Below are 13336 nucleotides of genomic sequence, written 5' to 3' on the forward strand. Positions count from 1 at the left end.
ATGATACACGTGTCAGTGTGCTGACAGTACAGGAATGCAGTCAGGAACATTGTTTTAATGTGTAAAGGATACAGAACTTTGAGTGATCATTTGCTTTTGGACTACTACTGTATGTTCCTGAAAGTGAAACATTTGTGTACTATGAAGTCCAATTAACTTATAGATACTGTCTTTAAAACTTACCTTGACAAAATGTTACCACTGTATATATTGACGATGAGATGTACAATGCATACACTATTGCAATCACTTTGTCAATCAAATTTATTTGGTTACAAAAAAGGGTATAAAATTAAGAGTAGAAAAAGTGTCTATGCATGTATAATTATGAAAAACAAAAAAAAATACAGTCTTTTCAAAGAAAAGGCAACCATTTTTTTTTTTTTTACTTTTTTGATTAAAAACATTCCAATGAGGATAATGAACTACATTAAATATGCCACCTTATCTGGTACTAAACTAACACAAACCCAAAAGGATTTTAGAGAAAACAGCTATGCAGAAATCTGCATGACAGTGAAGGCAAATTTACAATGATTATTAACAGTAAACACAAAATGACATCAGTAAATGAAACGGTCACAGAAGCCAGACATATGAATCATAAGCAATGTGACAGTACATTAATTTGTGCAAGGCCTGAGGGATTAATACTTTCACAACCACAGAAGCTGTGAAATATATATTGCTCCCTGGGGAATGAGAGGGGTATATTTGACTCCTCAGTCACATAAACAACAAGCATCACCATTTCAGGTCTGCAGATTTGAATATGTTTTTTGGGAACTGTTTAAATAATTTCAGTTGTCACTATAAGGCCTGATATAAATATTCAACCAGAAGGCATCCGTGGCAGGTTTTTATCCCCTGTCGCATTGGCTGGGCTTTAAAGGAATATGTTTGCATGTCATTGTGAGAAGTTTTGACATAAGTCAATGCCATTGAATTCATGACAATCAGATTTGCCACGTACAGAATGGACTAAACAATTAAAAGCAGACATGGCAAGTCACCTGTCTTCACAGAAAAGCTAGGAGGATTTTTAGCAAAAACCCAGGTAGCAAAATAGGTTTTGTAGCTCTTTCATTCAAGTTCTTTCATCCATGGTACAGCTCTTCCATTTGGATAGAAGAAACCTTCCACTTGGTCTCTACAAGTTTTCCATAGTGCTGATGCTGGGGTCGAGAGGAGACAGTCTATATCTTCAGTGTTTGCGGGTGCGCTGGCCCCCTGCTCCAGTGGTTGTGACGTACAGGAGGGGCTGAAGTTGCCTGGTTTGGGGGCCACGCTTAATGAGGTATGAGGGCAGGTTGGAGGAAGTGACATCTGCTGTTGATCCTGTGGAGAATGAATGGATAAATCAACAGGAAATCAAAATTTATTAAAAGAAGACCTATTATGCCCTTTTATAAAGTCTTTATTTTTGTTTTGGGGGTCTACTAAAATAGGTTTTCATGCTTGAATGTTTAAAAAACATTATTTTTCACAGATTTTACATTGTTGCAGCACCTTTCTTCCCAGTCTGTCAGTAAAGCCCCTTTCACACAGCGCTTTGAACCCGGCAAATTGCCGGCAAATTGCCAGAGTGCCTTCTGTGTGAACGCAAACACGACCCGGGACTGATGCCGGGATTGATGCCGGGTTGGGGACCTAGTAACATTGCCGTGTTCAGACCCGGAACGCGCGCTGTGTGAACAAAAGCCGTAACCAATGCCGTGTCGTAACGATGACGCTGAAGTGAAGTGAAAGCAGGCTAGTGAAACGGTACGTAATGCGCTAGTTTATGATCGAATCAGAGAAAAAAATGCACAAGCGTGGTTTCTCCAGAGTGAAATCGCAGCTCATAAGCAAACTATACACGTTGCTGAGACATTACATGTCACATCGATGTCACGTGTCTTTCCGGAACATACACGGGTTGTGTGTGAACGCGCTCTCTGATTCCGGCAAATCACTGGCAGTGTGAATGAAGCAAAATCAAACGAACCCGGGTCAAATCCCGGGTCGCTTTATCCGTGTATTTTCCGGAATCTCTGTGTGAAAGGGGATTAACACTGTTTAGTTCGGGGCTCTTTGAAACCCCTCCTCCTGAAAAGTGCAATGTGCTCTGAATGGTCGGCTGGCGTGTTGTGATTGGTCAACCACTTCGAGTGTGTTTAAAAAAATGTCACACCCCTTACCATAACCCAGAGTTTCAACACACTGCTAACACAACTCAACCAGGCCTGGCCCCCCTTTTTTTTAGTATGCCTTGGGTGGGAATTATTTAAATGGGAGATATTGTGATGTGTACGTTCCTGGAAGAAAATTAAAGACTACAATCGAGGTGTTTCAGGGATTCAGAAACAGTGCGCACTGATAGAGAATAACTCCCTTTGGAGTGACTCTGTGCTTTGTAACTTTGCAGACATTTTCCATGCTCAAACAGCAACATTACACACTAAAGAAAGTTAAAAATGTAAAAAATCATAATAGGTCCCCTTTAATACACGTTCCTGATCACATTGCACACAATTCATCTGTGCATTTCAAAGAAAGAAATCATATTGAATCTCACTGGTCTACAGTGAATGCAAATTGGATCAATGCAAAATAGGTTTAACTTGTGATAAATGCAACTTGCAGTCATGTATAAAATGGTCAGGGTTGTAAATATATTTTTTGTCTTTTAATTTTCTATCACTAAAAGAAGACTAAAATTGTGATGTCAGACCTGTTTGGTGGCTGTTGTGAGAGGGTCGAGCTTTAGCAAGCTGAGGTTGGGCTCTGTGTTGGGGACGCAGGATGGGGGCCGGGGGGTGACCGTTAATGTGCAGGTGGGGATCAGAAGTGCTGTCAAGGGGACGAAATCGCTGGCTGGTGTTCTTCGCCTGAGACAACTGCAGGGTGGAGAAAAATCTGAGTTTGTTGAAATTAGTCTGAATTAAACTAAACAAATACATAAATAAATAAATGCAACGACTGTGTCAAGAACAATTATAAAGATTATAGAGAAATGATGTGTTGAAGCCTATTTTTAGCACCAATAAAATTTTTTTGCATTATATTATTATTTTCATGACAGTAAAGCACATTTTTTAATTACTATAATGCAAAAAAGGCATATTATTTACATTTTTAAATATATACAACAGTTGAAAAATGTTTGGGGTCAGTAAGATTTTTCACTTAAAGAAAGATACTTCTATTCAGTAAGGTCACATTAAATTGATCAAAAGTGACAGTAAAGACTTTAGCAAACAACTTGCATTGTTACAAAAGATTTCTATTTCAAATATATGCTTTTCTATTAAACTTGACATTCATCAAAAAATCCTGAAGAAATCTTTCCACAAAAATATTAAGCAGCAGCACAACTGTTTTCAACATTGATAATAAGAAATGTTGCCTGAGCATCAAATCACCATATTAGAATGATTTCTGAAGGATCATGTGTATATGTAAATAGAAAACAAATATTTTAAATTGTAATAAATTTTCACAATAATACTGTTTTTACTGTATTTTTTAAATAAATGCAGCCTTTGAAAGAGACTTCTTTCAAAAACATTAAAAAAAAAAAAATTCTTACTGAGCCCAAACTTTTGAATGGTAATGTACATAATAGTATGCGTTTCTGATTTTATTTAAAATGATTTAAACTAAGAATAATTCTTCTAATGAGAATCATCTTTGAAAATAATAATAACAAGTTTTGAAATAGTTCAAACTATTATTTTGAACTAAAACAAACAAACAAACATCCAGACACATTATACAAATGAGAATTTTGAGACAAAATGTGCTTAACTCTCAAAAAAATAAGGTCAATGCAAACAACCTTAATGGTCCATAAATGCACTTAATCTTCTTTATGCAAAATACAACTTCTCAGATTTTAATATTTTGGGGTGAAATGTGACTCGAACAGGTTTTTGTGAGATTCATCCTTTAACACAGATGCTCATGAAAAAAGCTCCTTTATCCGAAAACTCACTGCTTGTCCTGTGACTTCAAATGATCGAGATCTTCTCTTGCGTCTGCGACCCTCAAAGTCCTGTTCCCGTGGGGCGGGGTTCTTGACAGCCTGGCGGTTCCGTGGCCGTGTCCACGTGGCGTTGGGTGCGGGGCCGTCTCCCGTGCTGCTGGACAGGTTGTCGTCAGAGGTGGCGTGGCGTAGTTCTGGGCTGGGCTGTCTCCCGCGCCGTAGCACCAGGCCTTTAGGGGGCGCCTCGGACAGAGACAGGTTACTCTTGTGCTTCTTGGGGTCGAGGGGTGAGGGTGGCGGGGGCAATCGCAGGGCATCTATTTCTAGGACCTTAGAGCGGCGCCGAGCAGCCTTGACCGCAATGTTCTGCACGCCTCTTAGAATCTGCTGTCTCTCTAGAGGAAAATGGTGCAGGGGTTTTAAAGGGGTCATATAATGGTACATGCACTTTTACAAGTTGATTGTACTGAAATGTGTGTTGGCAGTGCCTGTACACAACCATCATAAAATGATAAAAATCCACCCAGTGTTTTTGTTTTAATCTCCTTATATGTTTTCCCCTGCCTCAAATTGAGCCGTCCGATTTTGTGACGTCACACGCTCGGAAGCCCCTCCCACGATTGTTGATTGACAGCAGCGTTTCAACACAGACCCGCCCCCGCTCGTGAGCGAGCTGTCAATCATAGTCCGCGCGGACCGGCGCGGTCATTGTTGATATGCTGGAGCACTGTCTATGAGCAGAATGGCGTCTAAGCGATTGTGGTGTTCTGTTCTTGGGTGTAATAACGAACACAGCAGTCATTTTAATGTTCCTAAATCCGAACCGCTGAAGACGCAGTGGCTGAGTTTGTTTTCGAAGGGAATATTCCCCACGAGCAACGTCAATGCTTTCATGTTTGCGCGAATCATTTCTCACCAGACTGCTTTATAAACGAGGGTCAGTATAAAGCTGGTTTTGCTAAGAAGCTGCACCTGAATAAAGGATCGGTACCAGCTATTCGTGTTCCTGCTGAACCTCTAGAACAACTGAAGTGAGTGTAACGTTTTATTAAACTTTATATTAATATTTATATGAATCTGCAAATCGCTAGCTGCACGCTTCACAATGAATGCGTCTAAGGTTTACACTCAGGGTACATTACGGCATGTTTTCTATGTATGATGTTCTCAATATAATTCATAATCCCACGTTTATACTGAACAACGCGTTATGGTTATTGTGTTATTGTGTTACAAATGGTGTACGCACAGAACAGAGGGGCGGAGTCAGCAAAGCTCATTATCATTTAAAGTCATATGCACTGAAACGGCGTGCTGAAAACAGAGCTGTTTTTGACCAAGTAAAATAAGTGTTTTCTTACAATACTAATGAGAATTTTTAATTAAAGTATATTACAAACTTTTAATTTAGACCCTAAAGAATCATATTAGCTTGTACAAAAATGGCATTATATGACCCCTTTAATACTATGAGTGGATAAATGTGTATAAGTTGGCATTGCTGTATTATGTGAGAAGAAGCTGTGTAGGAAATCGGCTGCCATAGTTTAGGGGTCACTATATAAAAATAACATCGCACAGAATGCCTCAATTGACCAATCAGAATGAAGTATTCCAGAGAGCTGTGTAACAAGCACAAAGATGAAAGAGCAGAGGAACTGTTACCTTTAGGAGTCAGAGGGGCATCTGTGCCGTTCTCGCTGCTCTCAGGTGAAGAGTCCAGATGGCTGCTCATACTGTGACTGAGATGGCTGAATCTCAGAGCGTCATCCAGGACAGATGGCAACAGCTGCAGAGGTATAGTCAGCATAGTGTCAGAAACACTGGTTTATTCAGTACACGGAGTTAAAAAAAACTGAGAAACCAATTAAAATAAATAAAAAGAACATTCACACTTTCCCTGAATATTTTAATTACAATTTGCATGAATACTAGCGTTCAAAAAGTGTGGGGTCAGTAAGATTTTTCAATGTTTTCCTCACCTATCTTGTACTCACTAAAGCTGCACTTATTTGATGAAAAATACAGTAAAAAAAAGTAATATTGTGAAATATTATTACAGTTTAAAATAACTGTTTAGTATTTGAATATATGTTAAAATGTAATTTATTCCTGTGATGGCAAAGCTGAATTTTCACATGGTCCATCAGAAATCATTCCAATATGCTGATTTGGTGTTCATGAAACATTTCTTATTATGAATAATATATTGAAAACAGGTATGCTGCTTGATATTTTTGTGGAAACCAATTTTTCTTTTTTTTGATGAATAATACGTTTAAAAGAACAAAATTTTTTTTTGAAAACGAAATCTTTTGTAACATTATAAAATGTCTTTACTGTCAATTTTGACCAAGTGTGCCGCACACGTCCTGAAAAGTGAAGCCAAAACATGATCAGTACAGGTCTTAAACCCCGCCCTCTCCAAGTAATCGATTGGGATGCGAGCCTAACTGAAAATCCAATGACACATTCCGGAGACGTTTTCTGTCATTTTAGGTAGTTCTTATGCTGACAAATGTTCAAGTGTTAATTTTTCCAATAAGTTTAGTTTTAGTCATATATTTGATCATATTAAAAAAACGGGGTGTAACATCATGATTGACAGCTGTGCTAGCGAGTGAGAAATATGGGCTCCACCTCATAATCACTCCTGCGCAGACTCGGGCTCCAAATGATGTAATCGTCGTAATATTGTGGCTTCGTTTTTCTACATCTTTTTACAGTCTATGCTTTTGATCAATATAATGTATTCTTGCTAAATAAAAGTATGAATTTTTTTTTTTTTATCACACTGACCCCAAACTTTTGAACGTTAGTGAATAATCTGTAGCTAGAAAAACTACTGTAAGCTCCCAGACAGACGCTCACCTCTCTGTTGCCCTGGCCATTGATGTGAATGGGTGGAGGAGTCATTACTACAGAGTTCTTCATCTGTTTGTGACTGCTCTTAAACACTCGGTCTCTGTGTGGACGGGAGAAGAAGTTTAGCTTAGCTTCAGAAAGTTTACAGAATGTGAACAAATTTAGACCCCTTTCACACCACATTTGATGTCTGCAATGTAGTTTTTCAGAATCTTTTTAATTTTCACATTCACAAAATATTTTTGGCCATTAAAGGTTTCCAAACAAGGAAATATATCAATTTTGTATAGGGAGGGAAATGTCAAATGTATAAAATGAAATAGCTTAGATCTCTTTTTACCCATCGGTCTCTGGGAGAATCGGAGGCAGCGTGTGTCTCCTCAGTTTTGTCTGCCCTTGTCTGTTGTCTGAGCCCAATGTGCGAACACTCTCTTGGTCTGAATCCATCTCCTGCAAGGGGTCACGACCTCTACTGGGGAGGGTGATCTTGGGCAGGGAACCCTCCTAAAGAGATATATGTTCATGATTAGTCTGTTTCTTTATTTATTTTATCATGTCCTTTTCTTGAAGAGCTTTTAAAGTCAACATGAAACTCATTTTACGGTCACATTATTATGCATATCCACGTCAATGAAAATATTAGGTAGGATTTCGTTTTTTGGGGAATAATGTGCACTGCTACATTGTGCAAAATACGTTCAATGTTCTGATTTCATATTGACTTTGCATCTTAGAAAAATGCCTGCTTGATGTACCTTAAGAGTACGAATGGTGAACTTATCCAGGGCCACAACTCTGTCCAAGTTCTTCTCATCCATTTCCTTCATGTACATCTCATACAGCTCTTGAAGATGACGAGGGACTAGGAGACTGTGATCTGCAAAACCATCATTCACCTCAATATTTCATAACCAAATGTATATATATATATATATAATTTTTCTCTGAAATATTTTTCATTTATTATTAAAGTAATAATTTATCATTTATTACTTAAATTTTTTATATTAAATAATGAATCCATAAATGTTTTCATTCATTCATTCAATTGCATTACAAATAGAGCTATTTTTGTTTCATATTGCATAATTTTGCAAAGTTTGGCCTGATTCATCTCTACCTGAGATTTCTGTGCCATTTCTTATTCCTACGAATGACTCACCATCGATAAACTGCCGCTGCTGCTGGATGATCTCATGGCAGAGGTGTCTGTGCTGTTCAAAACGCTGCACTACCACGTTTTTCTGTCGGATCACGTTGTCCTTGAGCAGAGCGCTTGACTGCATCTCTGCGTTCTCGATCTCCAGCTCGTGGACCTTACAGAGGAGGCAAAGCACTTCCCTCTGCTCCTCTGAGCTCACGCGGCGGGGGAGAAGCTCTTCAAGACGTCGAGATTTCTCTCTCAGCTCTGCCAGGCACTGCTCCAATCCGGTCTATAGACAACAGGGGGACTATGGTCAATTACTGTGATGAGTGGCTTTATTAACACTGCTAGTCATGTACAATTTATCTCCGCTTATAAGAGGAGAGAGGAAATGTATTTTGTGGAGAAGGTAATCCCAGAATGCACTACCTATGCAGAGTGTTTCAAATTAGTCAGTTCGTTTAGGATGCTACCTTAAAAGACAGCTGCCTATGTAGGTAGTTTAATATGTTTTGGTACAGAGCTAATGTCTTGTGAATATTTTCATCCATTTCAACATTTTGTATTTCACACTGTAGCTTCATCATGGCTGTGAGATGACAGGCATCATTACATCAATGAATCATGATTCAGTTGAAAAGATCCACCAAGTAAATGAAAATTACTGGACTGTAGGAACTTTGTTTTGATGTAAAACTATATGACATATTGGAATCATAAACATTTTAAATAGTCTTTCATTTACATCACTAGAAAATGGAACATACGATACCCAAATTGTGTGTGATGACTTGAATTAAAAGAAAGAAAGAAAGAAAGAAAGTTAATTGAAAGGAAATGTTTGAACTAATTGGTATGTTCCAGGGCTGGCAGAGTTATCTGAGGTGTTGATCTGCCCTCTAGTGGTTACTAACGACATTACCTTCTGTTTTTGTATTTTCTTCTGCTCAGCCATGAGCGTGACGAGGTTCTCTCTGGCAATGGCCACCTCTTGTGTCTCTGTGCTGTCAGGCAAAGATTCTGGTGAGTCGGAGTCTTTTTCACTTTCATCCTTATTAAAAGTCTCCTTCCTCCTCTCCCCCTGCCACTTCTTTCTTCTCCTAAAGCGCTCTTGCTCCCAGCTAGATGGAGATAGACAATATCTCAATAGCAAAATATCAAACACAAACCAAGCATTTATTTGAGAAAAAAATAAGCACACTTTTCAAACAAAACAATTCACAAAAGGAAGTTCATTAGGTCTGAAATGATCAAACAATTGATAATGTTCAATATCATAAACTTTTAGGGCCACAGTGCATTTATTTGTAATATTTAGGTGGTTTGTGTTTGTGTGCAGAATAGAGACTCACTCTGCGATTGTCAGCAGGTGTTTGGATGTGTCTATCTGGATCTCCATGCTGCTGTTGTCCAGCTCCATAAGACGCTTCCTGATGTCCATCTGCTTTCTAAACGCATCGATCAGCTGTTCCCGCAGTTGGTCCATCTCAGCCCGGCTCTGCTGAGAAGAGTGAGCCTGCACCTCCGCTAGAGGCAAACACACAACAATAATGCTATGATGCACATTTGAGTGAGATTGCTCATCTACTCACAAAAGAACAGAGAATAAATTGAACAGAACAGAACTGAATAGATTAGTATCTAATCTAAACCAAAATAACAATCTATTAGAATAGAATTTAATGTAATCAATTAGAAAGGAATCCAATCAAACTGAAAATAATCTATTAGAATAAAATAGAACTGAATCAATTAGAAAAGCATCTAATCAAACAGAAAAGAAAATAATCAATTCAAAATCTAATCAGACAGAAAAAGAATCTAATCACAGAAAATAATCTATTCGAATAAAATAGACCAGAATCAGTTAGAAAAGAATCGAATTAAATAGAAAACAATCTATCAGAACAGAATCAATTGGAAAAGAATCAAAATCAAACAGAAAATAATCTATAATAATAGAATCATTTAGAAAATAATCTATTAGACTAGAATATATCAGAATAAATAATAACAAATGTAATCAAAGAGAAAATAATCTTATTGAACAGAAAATAATCTTTGAGAATAGAATAGAAAATAATTAATCAAAATAATCTAATTAAACAGGAAATAATTTAATCACAGAAACTAATCTAATTGAACAGAAAATAATCTATTAGAACTGAGAAGACCAGAATCAGTCAAAAAATAAATAAAGTAGCAATTAGAAAAGAATGTTTCGAAAAGAAAAGAAAAGAAAAGTTTGGAGTTGTAAGTAAATTGGAGGTGGCATCAATGGTAAATGTGACTTCCGGTGTCACCTTGAACATGGCGGATGTCTGTTCTGTCTGGATTGATCTGTCTACTGGCCTGGTCTGCTATCTTCTTCTTCAGCCGCTGGATCTCGCTGCGCAGGTCAGAGATGATACTGGTGTACTGGGCGATGTGATAAGACACATTCAACAGGTTTCTCTTTACCTGCAAAAGAAGAGTATAACATAGTCATCAAACTCCTCACCAAACAGTTGGCATCACAAAATGTGTCATAAACACCCAACAAACTAAGGCAGACTAAGCTTTAACATAACAGTCTGCATGAGTAGCATAGATGTGTGTATTTGTGTATGTACTGTATGCCCTTGTGTCTTTAGTTACTCCTGTCAATGTCAGTGACATGACCACATCACTCAAACACTGAATCAACTGCATCAGTGATGTTAAATATGACACCAGAAGCAAAGCACAGCACAGTTTATTGCTGTAATATAAAACCCCATTATGTTTGCTCTTTATTGTCTGTCAACTGTTCCGTTTCTCTTCCTGCTTCTTGTTATTGTACATTAACCACTTGTTTACTGTTGATACATTTTGGTCATTGTGACTTTGTTTGTCCTAAGACTGGGAAAGAGTGTGTGTGTGTGTGTGTGTGTATGTGTGTGTGAAATATTATTACAATTTAAAAGAACAATTTTAATCTCAATATATGAAATGTAATTTATTCCTGTGATGGCAAAGCTGAATTTTTAGCATCATTACTTCAGTCTTCAGAGTCACATGATCCTCCTAATATGCTGATTTGGTGCTCAAGAAACATTTCTTATTATTCTCAATGTTGAAACCATATGTGCTGCTTAACATTTTGTTATATTTTTAAGTTCTTTAAAAAAACCAATCGTATTGACCTCAAACTTTAGAACAGTAGTGTAAGTAGGTTAACTAGGTTGTCCATTGTTTTATCATGTGTCAAACTAACCCGTGTGCGGATGCTTTTGGCACGGTCGGCATAAGTCAGGGTATTCCGTGAATCCTCGAAGGCTAGAGATGCAGGGCTTATGTGAGCAATCATCACCGTTCGACTGTTTCCTCCTAGAGAATCCTGCAGACATGACAAAACCCCAGTAAGACTATGGAAATCAAGAACAATCTCCCATGAGCGTCTCTGTTCATGAAGAATCATATAGCTGTACCTTGAGCAATCGTGTGAGCTTGCTGTCTCTATAGTTGACGTATTTGTTGCCATTCTTTTCACTCAAAGCATTGATGCAGTTCCCCAGCGCGAGCAGAGAACGGTTGATATGAGCGCCCTCTTTTAACCTCTGACCTCTGTTCTGTGTCTGTAAGTATAAAACGGTAGTTATTGCACAAAGATGTTAAACTAATCGTCTACATGTGGGTTAGGGAGTCTGTTAAAGCTTCCAGCAGGGGGCGCTCTCGTATGTCTCATTCTCTGAATAGTTGTGCAACAGGCTTGCCATCCTCATCAATAGAGAACAAACAGCCACTCATGTTTCTGAGCAACAATACCCCATCAGCAGAAACAACGTGATCTGCTTTTGTGCCTGTCACATGCATGTTTAAACCCAGAGGGTGCCTGAGTGATTTTTAACTGTTTCCATGGCAAATACATGGCATGCTCTCTAAATGCGTTCTCTCGTGTAATATCGTCCAGTCTCATGCTGTGAGTGGAAATGACACTTTAATATAAAACATGATTCACATGTCTCTCATCATCAAAAAGACCTGACTTGACTTGTGGAGGTGTCTCACTCTCATGCATAATAATGTATTTTAATACTGAACAATTATTTTCATTTTAGACGGCTTCATTTTCCCACCACGTTTATCACCGATAGTTAAATCACTCTTGGAATTGTTCCCTCGTCACTGGCTGATTTATGATTCTGAATATATTTGAAGCCAACTGTGCCAGCTTTTATGCAAGAAGAAAGATTGATAGCTTTGATATTAATGATTATCAAATTTATGGACATGCGTCTGGGCTCACCAACTGCACTTTTACGTAACTTCTGAAGGATGAATAGACCTTTATGTCTCGCACCTACAAATATCCCGCCTCCTCACACACGAACACATCATACCTGTGAAGCCCGTTCAGACCCTGCTAAATCGATCATGAAGAGTCGCGCAAATCGCACTTCCTGCAGGATGTCTCGACATCGGCTCTGTTGTCGCACGACCACCTGCAGCACAGCGTGAGAGCGAGAAGACGTCTGATTGGCTGCTGTCGGCTCTTGAGTTCTCTGCTTGTTTCCCTTCACTAACAACTCCATGATCTGAGCGAGAGAAAAAAGAGAGAGAGAAAACTCACCATCCAGCTGTATACAATGACATTTATACACAGTACCGTTCAAAAATTTTTTTTAACCAAAACTCCATTTATTTGATGAAAAATATAGTAAAAACAGCAATATTGTGAAATGTCATTAATGTAAAATAGCTGTTTTCTAGTATTTTTATATATTTTAAAATATAATTTATTCCTGTGATGTCAAAGCTGAATTTTCAGCAATATTACTGCAGTCTTCAGAGTCACATGATCCTTCAGAAATAATTGTAATATGCTGATTTAGTGCTCAAGAAAAAATTCTTATTATTATACATTTTGAAAGCAGTTGCGCTGCTTAATATTTTTGCCCAAACCGTCAAGCATTTTTTCAGGATTTTTGGATGAATGGAAAGTTTTTTTTTGTAACATTATAAATGGCTTTTCTGTTACTTTTGATCAATTTAATGTGAACTTGATGAAAATAAATCTTACTGACCCCAGACTATTGAAAGGTACTGTAACTTTAAAACATAAATATTACTTTATTAGGACCAAAGTTGAGGGTAACACGTCAAAATTAACATGAATTTAATATGAAATAAGGGGTGATAGTTTTAAGGGTAAAACAGGTGATATATTTATTTTCAATGAAGTGGCATAGTATTAACTGACTTGTTTAAATACTGATGCACATATATTTTGAAGAAAGTGTCAGTCATCTTAAGGTGAGAAAAAGTTACTTAAAAAAAAAAAAACTGAAATTAATATCTTATGTTACCTTTTTGTTATATATGCAACAAATACATAGTTT

At 37.7% G+C, this 13336-nt stretch overlaps 1 protein-coding gene across 1 annotated transcript in view; it reads right to left on the minus strand.

Annotated features, from left to right (window-relative positions):
* Positions 1-246: 246 nt before the first annotated feature.
* The window catches only part of kif19 (kinesin family member 19), a 41126-nt gene continuing 28036 nt past the window's right edge, over positions 247-13336 (minus strand). The window contains exons 7-20 of the mRNA XM_056245426.1: positions 12338-12532; positions 11426-11572; positions 11212-11334; positions 10280-10436; positions 9329-9503; positions 8899-9097; positions 7995-8265; positions 7588-7709; positions 7173-7336; positions 6839-6932; positions 5633-5756; positions 3977-4362; positions 2714-2879; positions 247-1338 (exon numbers count right to left, since the gene is read on the minus strand). Of these exons, the coding sequence (XP_056101401.1) occupies positions 1205-1338; positions 2714-2879; positions 3977-4362; positions 5633-5756; positions 6839-6932; positions 7173-7336; positions 7588-7709; positions 7995-8265; positions 8899-9097; positions 9329-9503; positions 10280-10436; positions 11212-11334; positions 11426-11572; positions 12338-12532 (2457 nt within the window). The 3' untranslated portion in view covers positions 247-1204. The remainder of the gene's footprint in view (positions 1339-2713; positions 2880-3976; positions 4363-5632; positions 5757-6838; positions 6933-7172; positions 7337-7587; positions 7710-7994; positions 8266-8898; positions 9098-9328; positions 9504-10279; positions 10437-11211; positions 11335-11425; positions 11573-12337; positions 12533-13336) is intronic.

The sequence above is a fragment of the Rhinichthys klamathensis genome, unplaced genomic scaffold, assembly GCF_029890125.1.
Source record: "Rhinichthys klamathensis goyatoka isolate OS25496 unplaced genomic scaffold, OSU_Roscu_1.1 h1tg000030l_1, whole genome shotgun sequence".
Classification (NCBI taxonomy): Eukaryota; Metazoa; Chordata; class Actinopteri; order Cypriniformes; family Leuciscidae; genus Rhinichthys; species Rhinichthys klamathensis.